General features: G+C 39.8%; 1 protein-coding gene across 12 annotated transcripts in view; it reads right to left on the bottom strand.

Moving 5' to 3' along the window:
• LOC139156879 (dystonin-like) overlaps positions 1-19,425 on the bottom strand; it is a 400,586-nt gene that overhangs the window by 131,997 nt on the left and 249,164 nt on the right. For all 12 annotated transcript variants that reach the window (XM_070733016.1, XM_070733011.1, XM_070733010.1 and 9 more), the window contains 3 exons: positions 17,861-18,060; positions 14,478-14,973; positions 10,861-12,335 (listed from right to left, as the gene is read on the bottom strand). In XM_070733016.1, coding sequence (XP_070589117.1) covers positions 10,861-12,335; positions 14,478-14,973; positions 17,861-18,060 — 2,171 coding nt within the window. The remainder of the gene's footprint in view (positions 1-10,860; positions 12,336-14,477; positions 14,974-17,860; positions 18,061-19,425) is intronic.

Here is a 19,425-nt window from a genome sequence, read left to right on the forward strand (position 1 = left end):
AAGAACAAGGGGACACAATCTGAAGTTAGTTGGGGGAAAGATCAAAAGCAACATGAGAAAATATTATTTTACTGAAAGAGTAGTAGATCCTTGGAACAAACTTCCAGCAGACATAGTTGGTAAATCCACAGTAACTGAATTTAAACATGCCTGGGATAAACATATATCCATTGTAAGATAAAATACAGGAAATACTATAAGGGCAGACTAGATGGACCATGAGGTCTTTTTCTGCCGCCAGTCTTCTATGTTTCTATGTTAGAAATAAAAGGAAGAGCAGGGGGAGAAACTGAACATCAACACATCATGAAAGCATTTCATCTGAAGGGAGGCAAGTCCCATCTGGACAATAAATAACCAAGCCAAAACAGCTGGACCTAATCGACCCTGTCACATATTACCCCTAAATCAATTTAGCAAAATGATCATCTACCAATTTCGGCCTCCCGACATATGTCCACCAAATGAGGTTAGGCACCTTCTTGGAAAGATTAAGCAAACACGTGCATAATCGTTCAGGAGGCAATCACAGAAGCAAAACCCAAATAATGGAAAAGTCAATAGCAATGTTACAACATGCTTTTATGTTTTAATTACCTTATTAGACCTCAGCCCGTTATAAATTGTATCCAAGGTTTCTTCTATAGGTAGGCCTGCAACCCTGAAAGTGGCGTCAGTTCTCACTGGATTTGCTTGGTGACGTGAGGTATTCTCAAGTTCTAAAGCCTGAGGGGAAATTTGAATTTCACTTGGGTTTGTGTGTATCGTGTTGTTGTGTTCTGTTTGGTGAACGTGTGCGTGTTTTACTATGTCCGTTTTATCAGAAGGTATACTTGCATCTTCATAATAAATATCCATATCCTGAGGTAAAATATCCTTTTCAATCATCCTGTCAGGGTTTTCGAATGGTTCAGAGCTGTTCTTTCCGTCTATAATATCTACAGTGATGTCACACTCTCGATGGCTCTCCTGAAGCCATTCATCATGCGCTAAGATATCCTTTTGTGAAGAAATCCCTGGATTAAAAGGTCCATCTCCTCCTTCCTGGGGACCTTCCAGGCTCAACAGAGGTTTCCCTTCTCTATGCTTTGAGTGTAAAGTATCCTGCAACTTCACTTGGTTGAGAAGGGAACTCCTTGAGGCGTTATGTTCACTGCTAGGCACAGGAGAGGAAAATGTTCCAAATCTGCCTATCAACTGAATGTCCTCTATGGAAGACAAGCTTCTAATCAGGTGGGGTCGTTCTGGCAGCCCAACTTGCTTTCCTTCCCTTTCTGTCTGAGGGCTGCACAGACCTGAATCATCGTCGTCTTCTGAAGTAAGAGAATTCGTGCCATATTCCTCTTGGCTTCTCACTGCTAAGTCTGTCATTTCGAAAGCCCGGGCAACTGAGGATTCACTTTTATTTGCAGAATCTGCAAAATTTGGCAAGACGAGCATCCTCCAGGATCTCCTATGGTCTTTCTTCTCTGTGTGATACTTTGCTTTGGGCACGCCAGCTGTTCGAAGGATGTCACCGTTCATCTTAAGGGCGTCAAAGACCATTTTTTCGTCTAGCTTATTCGTCTCCCGTCCTCTCAGCTCAAACGCACTGGAGGAAGAGAGGGCACCGTTGGAGCACAAGATGCTGAGGTCCAGTGTTCTGTGACTACATGGCAAGGTCCGGTCGGAGAACTGCCTGGAGGAAAGGCTGCCTTTCGAACCCGAATCGATCTGCTCATTCAGCCGAACAGTGTCGTAGATTGACCTCTGAGGAACGTAGCAGTCCTCAATATTTATATCCTCCTCCTCCTCCTCACCTTTTCCTACACAGGGAGGATTCTGGCGTAAACAGTCTGGCCTGCTCAGTGGCTTCCCCATTTCTGCAGTTATTTGCAGAACTTTGTCCTAGTGCTGCTCTTGAAGTCTTTACTAGTGATGTCGTGCAATACACAGATAAAGAGAGACCCGAATGCCACTACAGTAAACTTGCCTTCAGCAGAACATTTAATTACATACTAAAGTAAACCAAGAGCATAACTTATGAGGTGCATATGGTTATAATCAGTGCATCTATAAAAGAAACGTATACATTTACCTGGCTGTGATTTAAATGCTCCCTTGCTAAACATATAAAGTGCCTGAGCTTAAGAAAAGAAGAAACGGGGGGGGGGGGCTATCTTTGAACACTTTAAAATACTGTCTCAAGTATATACATTAAAAAAAATCTAACAAAACCCCCAACAAAATCTAAGTGGCTCAAACAGTCAGACCTTCCTTTGGATCGCTCCATTTCATTTCTCAAGTTAAAATGCGTTAGTTAAATCCCCAGATTGAGTCTTCAAAGCAAATCATCTTTACAGCAGGTACCATATTATCTTCAAGAAGTGGCTAACTGTAATCCATTCAAAAGGCTTGGAAAAACCCATCTCCTTTATCAATAAGCCACGCTGAAGAAGCCCTTTAAGGGGGAAAAACAAAACAAGACAATCCAGACAAACTGCAAAAAATGTTACGACCAAGGCACTTGAAAAGTTTTCCAGGAAAAAGAAAATAATTCCAATGAGAAAAAATAATTCAGATACATTCGGAATAAGAGGATAATAATCTCCACTTAAAAAGTAGCTGTTTCTTGCTTGTGTCCTGAAATTTCCTGCGCGAAGTCTTCAGAAGTTCCCTATGGAAAGTGCCACTTTCTGAGCAGTTGAACCAAAAGAGATTTTTTTAAAAAGCTACGGAAGAAAACTTTCTCTCCGACCGCTCGGGCAGCGTTCTGCTTGAAACTGGCTATCCTCTGTAAGGCGGCAGGGCAGCCGGAAGCCGCAACGTTCCTCCTTCCACAAAGGCACGGCAGATTTACATTCGCTTTAAAACCTAGCAAGACTTCCGATTTCACTGGAGTTGCGGAGAGAGAGTGCGCTCGGTCAATGTTCGGATCAGCAAAGAAGGCATAGAAGGAAATTCCCGGCCATAAATGTTCGGCCACGCTGCCCAGTGTGGCTGGGGAAGCTTTTTATCTCCCCCTGGTTTCTTCTGAACTGACAGGCATCGCCCTCCCTAGAGTGAGCTTAAAAGAAACACCCTTTCTGTTCTTCAGGCAACATCTGCTGCTAAACCCATTCACTCCCCGAGCATTATGCTAACAGAGCATTAGTTCTCTGACCTCTCAGCTTCCCCCGCCACCCCCACCCTTACGTTTCCTGCCTCACATGGCTTAGCTTAGCCATGTCTCACTTTTACTGTTTGTCTTGTCTCTTTGCCCTTTCAAGGGGGGGGGAGATAAACCGAGGAGCAAGTTCCTATCAGCACTCCCCACATCAGATCTATTCCCCCTGTAACCCTGATGGAAAAGGGAGAAGGCGATGGTTTAGAACAGACTAGGAAACCATCATAATTAGTTCAAAATGTCAAGCCGAGTAACCTGACACTCTACAAGATGGTCCTGGCTACTAGAAACTGTCTCCAACACTAAAAAAAAACCCAGTTTAAATTAACAGTCTGGTCTTATTCATAAACAATTGCTGCCCACATCAGCAGGCATTCTGGAAGTAAAAAGGGTGCAAAGTTGTGTTTCCTTCACTCGGTATTTGTAATGCACATACACACGATTAAAATTCTATTTAACAACTTCCTCTGAAGAACTAACAATGTGCCCTTTGTTATATAGCTCAGTTCAAGCCATTGGAAATGGAATTGATAGTTTTGCCCTTATTTTCATTTCCTGGTTCTCAGACTACGCGGTGAAAATCAAACAAACGCAAGAATGTAAACCATTGCTCCTGACTCAAATGAAAAATGAAAAACAAAGTGGAGTGACAGCATTGGCCAGAATAATCATTCTAATTAAGGAAAGCAACGCATTACTGAATAAAAAAATATTCCTATAAAAAGTGAACAATGATGAAAAGCTATTTTCCCCACCCTATATACTGTACTGCTTACCATCTCCTAATTCAAGTACAGGGTGCGTTCCAAAAGTAATACAATTTTTTTTAGTAATTTATTGAACAGATTTGTACAAACATTAAAAATTCTTCAAAGTACTGTCCTTGGGCCTCTACACATTTTTTCCAGCGACTCTGCCATGACCGGTATGCGCCCTGGAAGGCGTCTTTGGGGACCTCTCGCAAGGTCTTCGTCACACTGATTGGATCTCTTCTATGGATGAAAAAAGCGCCTTGCCACAGCACGCTACGAGTCTGCGAGTTCCTGGTCAAACACCAGGTGCCAACAGACTCCTTTTTGTTCCCTCGGATTAAGACAGCACCGTTATTCGTCCATTGGGGAGATCCAATCAGCCGTGACGAAGACCTTGCGAGAGGTCCCCAAAGACACCTTCCAGGGCGCATACCGGTCATGGCAGAGTCGCTGGAAAAAATGTGTAGAGGCCCAAGGACAGTACTTTGAAGAATTTTAAGTGTTTGTGCAAATCTGTTCAATAAATTATTTAAAAAAAATAATTGCATTACTTTTGGAACACATCCTGTATTTGTCCACTGAACTATTAAATAAGCTTCCAAATTTACATTTTAGGAAGCTCCATCTGATCATAACTATGCCATTCATTTCAAGAAAGTATTCCTGTGTGTCCATCTAACTCAAGAGTCCCCAACCTGTGGGCCACTACTGGGCAGCATCTTATTTGCAACCATGTGAGTGGCCGACTAGTGCACATGCGCACATAGCCCCACTTGAACAAGCATTGCAGAGCTTGAGGCACACTTGCACAAGCAATGCAAGAGCTCAGGCCACACTTGCATCACAGGCGCTGAAGGCCCCACTCGTGCTCACATCATGGGTGCTCTGGGTACCATTTAGATGAGCATTGAGGACATTTGGGGCTCTACTTGCGTGAGTGTCACAAACACTCAAGACCCCACTTATGCTAGTGTCGTGAGCACTCGGGGGCCCTCGTATGAGCATCATAGGCACTTGGGATCCCACTCGCACATGTCCCATCCTCTCTTTCCTCCCTCTCCAAGCTGCCAACCCGGAAAAATTGAAGAACTCTTATCTAACAAACTGAGTACATTTCTCAAAGTAAAACTAAAGCAATGGGATCTGGGCCAATATAGAATTCTATATGCTAATCAGAATCCTAAAGAGACAAGGATCAAGTGCAGGTCCTCAACTTACAACAGTTCATTTAGTTTAAAGTTGCAACGGGACTGAAAAAAGTGACTTATGACAAGTTTCACACTTACAACCATTGAAGCATCCCCATGGTCACATAAACGAAATTCAGATGCTTGGCAACTGATGGTTGCAGCCTCCTGGGGTCATGTGATCCCCTTTTGCAAACTATTGACAAGCAAAGTCAATGGGGAAGCCAAATTCACCTAACAACTGTGTTACTAACTGAACGACTGCAGTGATTCACTTAACAACTGTCTCAATTGCAAAATGGAGCAGAATTTACTTAACAAATGTCTCAATTAGCAACAGAAATTTGGGGCTCAATTATGGTAGTGAAGGACTACCTGTATCTACATATTCTAATACGGTACACCTCCACCTCTTTAACCTCCTTATATGCACTTAGTGCAAAATGAAGTGACACTTTGAATTGCCATAACAAGTGGCTTCTTAAAATGATTCAAAAGGAACAGAATTCCTATCACTAGAAAAGATCAGTCCAGGATCATCATCTTCACAGCATCTGACTTTTCTTTTAAATTTATATTGCACTAGCAAGTGAGGAGAGAATAAACATTTCCAATATCCTGGAATAGGTGATTTCCTCTTGATCAGACCTTCATAACCTGGTAGAAAAACTCAAATATATAAGGCTGAGAATTATCAGATTATTTTCTCAGATACTGTTTGAAATATAATTTTATTTGATTACAATTGCTAAATAACCACCTGTAGTTGTTATTCTTGGTTTTTTTTTAAATCTCAGTAACCATTTACATTACCTACTTATTTCATTCACATTGTCCTAATCATTCATATAGGTTCCCTTCATATAAGCTATAAACAGCTAAATATCAACTGATTTTGTACAATAGGAAAAAATAATTGGGTGTGTGTGAAATGTACAAATGCTGTATTGAAACTGATAGCAGCTTTTGGAGAGGGGTATTTGAGCATTTACTGTTTTCAAATCACATTATTTGGCATAGCAATACAGTATAGCAAAAAGTGCATAGCACACATTCTAAAACCAGTCCTTATAATAGACAAATAGATATTCCAGGTGAGGGGATCTGTAGCTGATCATCAAATCGACCCAATATTTGATCATATATATAAAAAAACCAAAGTCAATAGGTTAACTTAAACATTATGCTAATCTTCAAATCCCTCTGTTAACCATCTGTTATTGTATTTAACACATAGAAGACCACAAATGGTTTCCAGTCTCTTATAATGCTGCCCAGTCCACTGTCTCTAATCAAAGCAGTAAAAGTATTTTGGTTATATCAAGGTGGGAAAGCTTATAACTATTTGTAGAGTCGCTATGTAAAGAGGACAAGAATTTATCAGGTTTTCATACCCCCAACTCACAATACAGCTGGGATAGATTCTATATTGCTTAATGTTAAATTTATCTCATACAGTGGTATCTCTACTTAAGAACGCCTCTACTTACAAACTTTTCTAGATAAGAACCAGGTGTTCAATATTTTTTTGCCTCTTCTCAAGAACCATTTTCTACTTACAAACCCGAGCCTCCAAAACTGTAACTGGAAAAGGCAGGGAGAAGCCTCCGTGGGGCCTCTCTAGGAATCTCCTGGGAGGAAACAGGGCCAGAAAAGGCGAGGAGAAGCCTCCATCGGGCCTCTCTAGGAATCTCCTGGGAGGAAAAGGGCCTCTATCCTCCCCGTGATTTCCCCAATCACATGCATTATTTGCTTTTACATTGATTCCTATGGGAAAATTGCTTCTTCTTATAAACTTTTCTACTTAAGAACCTGGTCACGGAACAAATTAAGTTTATAAGTAGAGGTACCACTGTATTTGGGTCCCTTTCTTTATCATTTTGATTTTAGAGTTGGATGTTTGTTTTACGTTTTTTATCCTTTGCATTTTATTCTTGCTGATAAAACAACATTAAAAAAGACTTCCCAAATTTTGAAACTTTGTAAGCGCTTAACATTTTTCTGAAGGTTTATTTTGCTTTGCCAAAGAGTAGAGTTAGTTCCCTTTGCAGTTTGAGGATGGAATGAACAACATTGCTCCCTGGCATTTTATTTTTCTCATCCTGTCAGTCAGACCTGTGTTTTGTAGGAAACAGTATTATCTCTGCTTTTCTTCATATAAAAGTGATGACAGAATTTAAGTACAACTATACAAATAATAATTATACTGTGAAATGATACATTATGTACATCACTATATGCCTGCTCTTTTTAATCTTTGTATTGTAATAAAAATTTATTTTTTTAAAAAAAGTGATGACAATGAAGAAGGACTGCAATAATCATTATGAAAAGTTCTTGTGAAAATATAAGTTTGGCCCAGAAAGACAGGAATTAGTGAGGAAGAAACTCTAGATTGCTGTGCCTTGACTTTCTTTGGTATAAGATAGAATCTCTGTCAGACCTTCAAAATTCTGTTGTTATGACATATAACATTAAAGCAGGGTTCCAGTAGTTCTTATAGTGTCTATTTTTTGATCTAGCCTGTCTCAAGTGGGTGACATTCCAGTATAGAAGGCCAAAATTGATTAAGTACAATGGCTCTCTGTGAAAACAAAAAAACAAGGCAGTAGAATGGACAGCAGTTGGACATACAGTGTTCCCTCGATTTTCGCGGGGGATGTGTTCCAAGACCGCCCGCGAAAGTCGAATTTCCACGAAGTAGAGATGCGGAAGTAAATACACTATTTTTGGCTATGAACAGTATCACAAACCTTCCCTTAACACTTTAAACACCTAAACTGCAATTTCTCATTCCCTTAGCAACCATTTAGATTATTACCCACCATGTTTATTTATTAAAGTTTATTTTAAAAAATATTTATTAAAGGCGGACGAAAGTTTGGCAATGACGTATGACGTCATCGGGTGGGAAAAACCGTGGTATAGGGGAAAAAACAGCAAAGTATTTTTTAGTTAATATTTTTGAAAAAATGTGGTATAGCCGTTTCACGAAGTTCGAACCCGCGAAAATCGAGGGAGCACTGTACTAGCAAATGTTTTTCAAACCGTCTGTGGCCCTGCCTAAAGGCTTCCTAGAAGTGTCAGGATTCAATCAGTTCATGAAATGTTTGTAGTCACATCGCCACGTACAGCTTCTGAGAAAGATGTTACAAAATTCGCCACGACTGAAGGTACTCCATTTCTCTTTGGATTTATTTGTGTTGAGAAATGGAGTACCTACAGAACACAATTACAGACACTTACTGGAGTGCACCACTTAAAATATATGAAAGAAAGCCATCCTTTAATTACCAAGGTTCCAATGTATTAATTATAATACTTATTATCTACTTATGCCAGTTATCTCTGTGTGCGATATTAATGCATGAGAATTATAATTAGCCCAAAGCATGTATTCCAGTAGAGAGAAGTTCCCTGAAGATGGGCTCTAGCATGAGGCCAAAAGCTCAGAAGACTAAATTTCTCTGGCCCTGGTAATCGATCCAGATTCGATCTTGCACATTCAAGCAACTTCAACCCCAACTAAGCTTTAAAAATTAGTAATAGTATCTTGAATGTAGCCCCAAAATAAGCACAACCATATTGGAATGAAATAGCGTACATGTGCAGTCCCAGACAACAACCATTCTCCAGCAAGGACTCAAAAATAACCTCTCAAGTCGCTCAATTCTGTGCTATCATTTGTATTATATTCCATACTAAGGATTGGAAATTCTTATAATAGTGGGTTTACTTTAGTAACTATGTTTTAATTATTTTTAGACCCCATTATACTTGTTTTCTCTCTCAATACGCACACACACAGAGACAATCTCATTTGTTTTATTTTTTTATATATTCATATTAATTTCATTTTAAAATTTCTTTTATTTAATATCTTATTTGTATTTGTCAGACTTTCTACTAAATCTGCACTTCTATTCTACTAGTTTTTCTCATAATTCCTATTACCCATTTCCTCCCATGTTGACTGTATGACTGTAACTTGTTGCTTATATCCTAAGATTTTTATTAATATTGCTTCTTCATTGCTTATTTGACCCCTAAGACAATCATTAAGTGTCGTACCACATGATTCCTTACAAATGTATATTTTATTTTATGTACACTGAGAGCACATGCACCAAGACAAATTCCTTGTGTGTCCAATCACACTTGGCCAATAAAATTCTATTCTATTCTATTTGGCCTTAGGGTTTTAATAAACACATTTGAATTTAATTTAAGCCTTAGGTAACAATATGGTGGTATCATTTTGAAGCAGCTTAAGCTTCTAGTACCTTTTAAAGCAAAGCCTCACGTTAAGCATGTTACATCAGTCTCCTCTGAGTTAATACAGCAGACAACAACAACAACAACACTTTTGCTTGGTTTCTTTTCTCTACTGCCTAAGGATTCTTCCACCCTACAGCATTGTCCTGGGCAGTTATAATCAACAGCTTATGAAATTCAAGTTTTTGTCTTGAAGTCCAATGAAGGGTAATTTCTTCTTCTTTCACAGTGGGGATCCTTGGACTCACTGGAGATTAAAATAAATTCTGCCAGACGGCATTTATTGGAAAAGAGCCTGGGTTAAAAGACAGAAACCAGAGCTTTGTTTCAGCAGAACTACACATGCTATTGGCCCACTGCCTTTGCCTCGCCTCACCTCCAAATTCTTTTGTTTTCTTGACCAACTGGCAATTTCTCTGATCTTTGGAACCTAACTTAGACAGGTTCTCCTGAGTATGTAATCCCTGGCCTGATCCCAAGTTGTGACTCTTGGACAACCCCCTGGAACAAATGCTTGGCTTGGCTTCACTTAGCACTTTGCAATCTATGGAAGTATGAAAATGCATGTGTCTGTGGCCAGCTGTTGAGAAGAACACAAGTTTCTATAACCTCCTCCTCCTGCTGCTCTCCTTATCTTCTTTTTGGAATTGTTTGATATTAAAGTGCTAATCAGAGCTGCATTTGCTTCTTCTTGCATGGCAGTATAATGGCTCTTGATGTGGGGTGACCGAAATTGAATTCCTTATGCAATATCTGTCTCTCAGGTTACTATTCTGCCTGCATTTCACCTGGACATGGAAAGAAGGATGGTATGAGGCTACCAATACTTATCCATTATTCCTCCAACTGTTCTTGAAAGTAACTAAGCAAGACAGAATAGCAACACAAGGCGGAAAAAATGTACAGTTTCTTAAAGCATCTCAAGGTCTACTGCAACTTTTAAATCACCTTTTTTTGGAGGGGGGGGGATTGGAACCATGTTCACCCTTCAGACAACATTGTAGGGGTGTATTCCCAAAAAAGGACAACACTACCCAAGAGATATAGACCTTCACAAACGAAGACGAAGTCCAATTCCATATCATTTAGATCTATACACAGTCACAATGTTACAACCCACTCAAGATTATATAGGCAGCGCTATAATCCAACAACCCAAACAGGAGACACCTCCATCAACACAGTGAAACAAGCCTGCAGCACACAGAAACCAGTGAGAAGAGTGGTAAACAACAGTACAAACATATTGTGCTTGAAAACCTAACATTTCAAAAAGTTTTAAGACATTCAAAAGTTTGCACATGTATAAAATGTTTTTTTTAAAAAACCAAACCGAGGCTAAAACTGTGGATACTCCAAAATCTTTAACAGCACACCAAGGCCTGAACTCATCAATCACAAATATGTTGGACGACAGATAATGAGTTAACGGTGGTAACAAATTTGCTGCGTATAGTATTTTGACAGCTCTGTTCTAAAGCTATAGGGAGAATTCTCTTACCTGAAATACTTTCAGTTGTTGATTAATAATCTCTGTTTCCATTCCAACAGGGCCTTGGGACTCTTCGTGTTCTTCAGCTTCCTCAAGCAGTTTGGCAAATCCCTTTAGTTTGCTGTAAAATTCTTCAACACGATTAATAGTCCCTTCGATCTGCTCTTCTCTGGTTTTTGCTCGGTCCAGTAATTTGTTACACTGCTTGTTCAGAGCCTCTAAATCCCTTTTTATACCTGCAAGATCAGGAGACGCCTCTGCTTCACTCGCTAACATCACTTTGCATGATTTGTTTGCATTGTCGTTGTTGCTTATCAGCTCCTGCAGTTTTTCGAGGAAAGCTTTGATGTCCTCTTGTTGGGACTGCAGGGTGACAAGGTCCCTGGCCACAGGAGCCATGCTATCCAACTCATCATCACACTCTGCAAATTGGGAAAACAGCTCTCGGATGGTATTTTGGAAATGGCCAATTCCTTGGAGCTTAGTCTCCACGAAGGCACATTTGTCCTCAACCTGCTGGTTGACCGTGTTGAATTCTTCTTCTAATGATTCTGCCTGCAACAAAACATCCGAGACATTTGCTGAATCAGAAGCATCCACCACCAGGTCTTGGGCAAGTTTTTTTGTCACATCCACTTGTGACTTCAGTGTCTGAAGGGCTTTCTGTTGTGTCTGCATAACAGTTAAGTGTTTATTACTGTAAGTCTGAGGTTGAAGAGCATTGTGTATTTCTAACTGTTCCCTGATGTTCTTCAACTGCCCCTTAATGTCCTGGGATGATTCTTGAAACTCTTTTAATCTCCGAGACATCTTTTCCAGGGTATCTGTTTTAATACGTAACTGGTCTGTGACCATATCCATCTTCTGTATCAACAGTTTCTTTTCCTCTTCAATAATATCCTTATCAGTTTGGCAGGCGCTAAGAAAGCTCTCCGCTGCATTACTTAACAGCTCAACAACCCCTTGGTGTTTGTCCAAATCCTTCTGCCAAATCTTCACCTGAGCTATGGAATTCTCTATCTCAACAGGGTCGATTCCTATTTTAATACTTGCTAAGTTATTTTGGCACTTGGTTACCCAGGGTTGCAGGACCTCCACGTGTTCTTTGTATCGGAGAGCCTTTTCCAAACAATCACTCAACTTATCTTGCCTTTCGTTCGCTTGTTTATGCAGCTCATCCCAGTTGCCTTTGAGCCTGTTGAGCTGGGACTGCAATTCTGTTTTTTCTGCCCCTTGAGTCTTCTGGAGCAGATTTTCACCCTCTGAAATTATTTTTTCATAGGAACCAATCTGGTCAGACAATGCTGCCTTGAATTCTTTCTGATCCTCAATTAATGACCGCAGGCTTTCTAGCTTCGTGGAAATGGGAGGAGGTTGATTTTGCGTTTGTTTCTTTGTATCCAGCCATGCTTGGAAATCTTTAGACATTTGTTGGAATTGATGAGAACTTGCATAGGTTAACTGAAGTTGTTCGATGAGACTGCCTGAAAGAGATTTTTAAAAAAATACTGTTTGAAAATACAGTAAGCCAAGTCAAAGTTAAAACAGGATGGCTATTATTTCAGTCAAAGAGAACTGTTATTTCTAAGAAATGTATAACATACCTCAGAGGTCTTCAAACTTGGCAAGTTTAAGACTTGTGGACTTCAATTCCCAAAATTCTCCAGCCAGCATAGCTGACTGGACAATTCTGGAAGCTGAAGTCCACAAGTCTTAAAGTTGCTACATTCTACCTGTCAATGACTATTTCAGCTTCAATCGCAACAACACAAGAGCACGCAACAGATTCAAACTTAATATTAACCGCTCCAAACTTGACTGTAAAAAATATGACTTCAGCAACCGAGTTGTCGAAGCGTGGAACTCATTACCTGACTCAGTAGTGTCAACCCCTAACCCCCAACATTTTTCCCTTAGACTATCCACGATTGACCTCTCCAGGTTCCTTAGAGGTCAATAAGTGCACCAGTGTGCCTTCCGTCCCCTGTCCAATTGTCTCTCCTTATCTCATTTATCTTTTCTCCCTTTCCAATACATTCACCTATACTTTTATATCTTTTTTTCTATTCTTTTCTTTACTTATATTATTACATATCTTTCTCTTCAATGTGTATTATGTATTGGACAAAATAAATAAATGAATAAAAATAAATTTGGGGTAATGGTAATTATATAAGCTTTCTTCAAAGCCATGCCGGAGAAAATGCAAATGTCACTGCCAATGCCTGCTAAAAGTGTTTAATGCTATTCTTATTAGGCATATTTAGGGGGGAAATGACAAAGAAGATAGATATTTAATATTACATGACTACAGCAGCCACAATTGCCTATGCCCAAAATTGGAAATCAGAATCAATACCAATAATGATAACCGTGGTCACTAAAATTTTAGAAGTAGCTGAAATAAAAATAGATAATCCAATGGATTTAGTTTATAAGAAAACAAATTTTAGAACAATCAAATGTATAAAAGTTTAAACTAGTAGCCAATAACTAATAGCTAATAACTAATAGGTCATTAAATAAATATGATTTCACTGTAAGGGTTTGTATTGGTTGGCATTATGTATTTAGCTGATTGTATATGATGTGTCTTTATTGTAATTAGTCTGTTTTTATGTTGTATTGTTTTCTTTTTTCTGTTTCTTTATTTTTGTTGAAGTATGTACACAATTTCTATATTTTTTAAAGGAAAATTCAATAAAATTATTTTAAAAATTAAATTGTTCTATGCTCTGTTAAAGAGTGTCCTGTTTATATCTGAAATTTAGTACTGCTTCCCATGATATAATTACTCCATGTTCTAAACTCCCCAGTGAATCTGTGTGAAACTCTATTCATGCTTAAAATATATCTACACAGGACACATATACGTGAGATTTCTTCAATGCTCCTTAAATCAAGGAACAATGAAAGTGGTAGTTATGATTGATGCTGAAATAATCTGTTAATGTGTCTCGTTCAATATCAAATACTGTGATCCAAGATATATTAGAACCTCTGGTTATGGCCATAATTTGTTCCATAACTTTGGTCCCAAACTGATTTGGTTGTGACCTGAACCTAATTTTGGAAATTTGGCACTTACCAAATAAAGGCAGCGAAGGGGAAATTGGCTGTGGGAAAAAAAATGTGAATTTTTTGTTCGGAACCCGATTTGATCGTGGTCAGAAGCGTTCGTGATCAGAGGTTCTACTGCATCAGCAGGGGTGTGTTCCTTTTATGTTTTGTTGCAGGTGTGCATTGTGATGTGTCCCCGTACACGATTTTACTTCTGTGCATGCTCAGAGTGCCAAAAACTCACAAAAAATTACCCAAAAAATGGTAGCGCGCACAGACCGGCTCAGACAGTACCAGAGGTACCAATGCCAAAATTATGCCATTGGTGGGCTACTAACCGGAGTGCCCACACCTGTACAAGTCAAATTTAGAAAAACAGAGCTATCCCCACCCAACCACACAATTCAGGCTCTGGGGGATGTCTTTTTTTCTTTCAAACATGTTGTAGCTATCTGGGGGATAATTGCATCCCTGATTTTAGTGTAAGGCTCATTTTCATTCTGAGAAACGGTACATTTCCCCACTATTTAGGATTTTATTTTTTTTTCAACTGCTTTGCCACTTACCTGCTTTTTGTTCCAGCTCCTTGAAAGGCTTTAAGACACCTTCTAATTGCCTGACGAGTTCAGCTCTCAAGTAATCTTCTGCCACCAACGCAGACAATTCCTCGCACACAACCTGAGCCGCATTTATGTGCAACATTTCTTGGTCTATTGCACCTTTTATTTCCTGAGTCGTTTCCAGTTGTTGCTTGACAGAATCGGGGTCTGCACTTATAGCCAGGTTCTGGCTGAATTTATTCTCCAGAATGTTAAGTTTCTCGGAGAGGCTTTTCAGGAGGTTCTGGAACTCTGTGCTTTTGACAATGACTTGTTCAATTCGACCACAGCGGTCGCTCAGCTGTCCTGTTAAATGATCCCATTTCTGTGCCACTGCTGTCAGCTGCTGCTTCACTCTTTCGTGAGTAGGTGGGTGCTCTCCTGGTCTCTGCAGGATTCCCTGACCTGCTTCAGAGAGCTGTTCATACTGGAGTTTCCGGGTATCGAACTCTTTGAGCAGGATCTGAGGAGACAGAATATATTATAAGTTAATTCTGGACAAGTACAAGGAAGAACCACCATCATACATTTGCACCATTTCTCATATCAATGGAAACTGTTCTGCCAAAGCCATATCTGTACATGTAGATTAGTTATTTAGACTTCAGAAAGTCTGCTCCTGTTTAACAGCTTATCTCATCTCTATATAAAATAGCAAAAATCCAATTGGCCACATATGGTCTTTTATTTATCAGTAGTCTTAATGATAATAAATACTAACTTCGATTCAGTATACAGTGGTATCTCATCTTACGAACGCCTCTTCTAACGAACTTTTCAAGATATGAACCCAGTGTTTAAGATTTTTTTGCCTCTTCTTCCGAACTATTTTCACCTTACGAACCCAAGCAGCTGCTGCTGGGATGAAGGGGTTTCTTTTTTTCCCCTTTTTTGAAGAAAGAAAAGGGAGGGACTGCTTGGAGTAGGAAAGATTTTGCAGAGAACAACGTGCTTGCAAAGGCACTGAAACGGTGTCTTTTTAAGAAAAGGGAGGAGGGAGGGGCAGCTTGGGGGAGGAAAAATTTTGCAGAGAACAACATGCTTGCAAAGGAACTGAAACGGTGTCTTTTGATGAAAGAAAAGGGAGGGGCACCCCCCTTACCTTTCTTCCTTCCCACTCACCCTTTAGCCTAGCCTTGCTTCTTCCACCCGCCCCCTTTAGCTGCTCCTCCCTGCCCTCTGTTCGCCTCCCTTCTAAAGTTTGGGATTTTCCTGAAGGATTTGCACGCATTATTTGCTTTTACATTGATTCCTATGGGAAACATTGTTTCATCTTACGAACCTTTCACCTTACGAACCTCCTCCTGGAACCAATTAATTTTGTATGATGAGGTACCACTGTACCATGTTTTCCCAAAAATAAGACAGGGATTTATATTTTTTGAACCCCAAAATTTGGCCTTGGCCTTATTATTTGGGGTGCCTTATTATTTTGGGGTTGCAGTAGGCAAGAAGCATGAGACTGGATTGGATAGACCATGGCTTTTACCTCCCCCTCCCTGTTCTTGGCGCTGGCTGCCACTGCCTTGTAGAGCAGGACTCTGCAAGGCTTGTTGTGCCATTGCATGCACGAAATGCAGTACCGCCTTGAGCATCATCATACTGGCACAGCTGAGGTCCTCCTGCCATTGGTACATACAATGGCACAACAACCCTTGCGGAGTCCTGCTCCACAAGGCAGCGGCTGTGGCATGACAAGTCTCACAGAGACTCATTTGTGGCAGGTGGGACATGTTGAACCATGAGATGCATGTCTTACCTGACACTTGTAGCTCCAGCATTGTATCCAGAGAAGCCCATTGTAAAAGAAAACATCTCACGAGTTACGCCTGCAAGGAGGATGGCAAGGCAGAGATCTACCGTATGCTCACATCCTTTGCAGGCAGGAGCGTATTTCAAAGTGATGTAGGCAGAGCACGGATGAGCCAAGCTAGTCCCACGTTGTGTGTGTGCACCTGCCTCTCACTTGCTCTTGCTCTCCTGGCCAAAAAAGTGCCCACCGGAGAAAGAGCGGCTCCCAGCCTGTACCCCCTTTCACCGCAAAGTATTTGATGGGGATTTATTTTCGGGGAGGGGCTTATTTCAACGCATGTCATGAAAAGCTCTGTGGGGCTTATTATCAGGAGATGTCTTATTTTTGGGGAAACACAGTAGTTACCTGTGATTAAGTCACAAGCAACCCTAACTAACAAGTCAACTATCTGTAAATTTAGTCCCATACTCTTAATATAACTGCTTTAATCTATCTTGGCTAGTGCCATTAAATTATACGGAGAGGGGCGGCATACAAATCTAATAGATAGATAGATAGATAGATAGATAGATAGATAGATAGATAGATAGATAGATAGATAGATAGATAGATAGATAGATAGATAGATAGATAAATATAGTGGGTGTATCCTGAGAGAGAGAGATGAATTTCAGTACACCTTTGGAGATAGATTGAAAATATTCAATACTACTAATAAAATAGAATATGTAGAGATCCCGTTGAACCGGGGAGTCCTTTGTGCAAGATCTTCTGAGCTTGGTTGCTTGCTTGCAGACATTGCATTAGTCAACCAGGTAACATGATCAGTACTAGTGAACGTGGGGTTTACTTCATATTTACAGTATATATACTAGCTTGCCTTGCAGGATTGAGAAGGTAGTGTTTTTCCCCCTCGGCAGTTCCTTCATTAGAATATTGTTTTCTGTATAATTATCTGGTATTAATGCCTGTTTCATTGACTGCTGAAGATAATGTGTTCTGATTTTTTCTTTTTTTTTAATTATGAAAGCAATATATTTGAAGTTTATCACACACTTTGAATGATATGTAAATGTAGTTTATTTTTCTGTGTCTATTGATGCCTGATTTGTCTGAATGTCAAACTTTTAGGAATTCCCTAGATTTTTGGATTTAGCTTGATCTAGGATTCTCATAGTATCTCAACTGAAATTGTGGTTGGGTTTGTTCATGTGTAGTAAGGAATTTCCTTCATTACTTCTAACCACTAGTTGGTGTTTATGGATGCACTGTGCTAGTCTTCTGCCTATCTGTCCTATATGATGGCTATTGAAGTTCTTACACTGTAAGTTGTATATTACTCTAAGCTCACAGATCACCTACTAGGCCTTCTTTGCCTCAGTGAATACAACTCTGAAAGACAGACACTGATTTATTTATTTTTTAGCAAATTTATTGTTAGTTTTTTATATTCATTAGGAAATATGTAGCTTGCAGGGGGGAAAGTATACTATACTAGAGTTATAAATCAATAATTAATAAATCAAAAATGTGGTTATGTTTTGAAGAGAAAAATATCCCCACAAGCTCCATTTAAAAAATAGAGTAAAATATTTACCTGGACTTGCTGCTTCTGTGTGTTTAGCATATTTGGATCAATTGATAGTGGTCCAAGCACGCTGATCATTAATTCTTTTTCAACCAGCCATTGGCTTAACTGAGCCTCAGTTGCCTGAAACTGGGTCAGGTAATTTGACGATTCCTCCATTTCTTTCTGTCTATCAGCTACTACCTGGCTGAGTTGACTCCATTTGGAATCTAAGACAAAATAAACATTGAATTTTAAAATTACATCTTAGAAAATGTTTTTCTTCACTAATGGAGGCTGGACAGCAAACCTCCTCTTAAGGTGTTAATAATAAACTGTTGGAAAACCATATCAGAAGAGGAAAATATATACAGTATTTTGGAAGAGGGTAAATGGGTGCTTACAAGCTGTCTGTAATATGTTAGTTCATCCAACATAGTATTTGTCAGAAATTTACTCTTAATTACACAGCAGGTTATTCATACAATGCCTAGAGTAATGTCTGCTTCTTCAGACCATCATACCTCAAGTCTAAAACTTTGATTTCACAGCACATGTCATCTCAGACACACAGGTGTTTATACAGCATTCCAAAGAGACAACGAAAAGGATTAAAAAATCAAAACAGACCCTAATCCGTAATTAACACCAGAGAAACAGGAATTAACACCAGACAAACAATCAAGCAGGAAACAATACCCTAATCAAGGAATTCCCACCTCAGGCAATTATGTAATGAAGAACAGCTCAATGAAGTAGCTATCAAGGCGAAAACAATACTTCCACCAACACTGTATATAAACAGAGAGCAAACGCTCCCTTTTCAAACACTGAAAATGTGACACAGACGGGTAATAAAAGGTCTGGAAGCAAAAAAGAAAAAAAAAGCCAAGCTCAGAAAGCACCAACTATTGCACAATTGAACCCTTAGTTACAAATATTCTCTACGATTGTAACAAATAACAGGTTATTTGTTTTATCATTCATCAGTATACTTGCTTTTCATCAAACAGAAGCTAAAATAAAACAATGGATTAGCTCAGGGGTCAGGAACCTTTTTGGCTAAGAGAGCCGTAAACGCCACATATTTTGAAATATAATTCCGCGAGAGCCGTACGTATCTCCCTTTCTCTCTTTCTTTCTCTCTCTCTTTCTCTCCCCCTCTCTTTGTCTCTTTCTATCTCTTTCTCTCCCTCCCTCTATCTTTCTCTTTTTATCTCTCTCTTTCTCTTTCTCTTTCTCTTTCTCTCTCTCTCTTTCTCCCCCTTCTCTCTGAAGTGGGGAGGGCCGGGTTGGCACCAAGGGAGCTCGAGACGGGGTGCAAAAGCAAACTACTCTGCTGGCCCAGGCCCACATCGGAAGGAAGGAAGGAAGGAATGGTAAAAGGGGCGATCAAGAGAGGAATGGGTGAATGAATGGACGGAGGGTGGGAAGGAAGGAAGGAAAGAGGGAAGGGACAGGAACAGAGGAAGGGTGCAAAGAAAGCAAGGAAAGGTGTGAAAGGGGAGAGTAAGAGAAGAAGGAGTGAAAGAAGGGAATGAGGGAGGAAACAAGGGAGGAAGGAGAAGGAAAGCAAGAAATGGAGGGAGGGAAGG

Source organism: Erythrolamprus reginae, chromosome 1, assembly GCF_031021105.1.
Source record: "Erythrolamprus reginae isolate rEryReg1 chromosome 1, rEryReg1.hap1, whole genome shotgun sequence".
Taxonomy (NCBI): domain Eukaryota; kingdom Metazoa; phylum Chordata; class Lepidosauria; order Squamata; family Dipsadidae; genus Erythrolamprus; species Erythrolamprus reginae.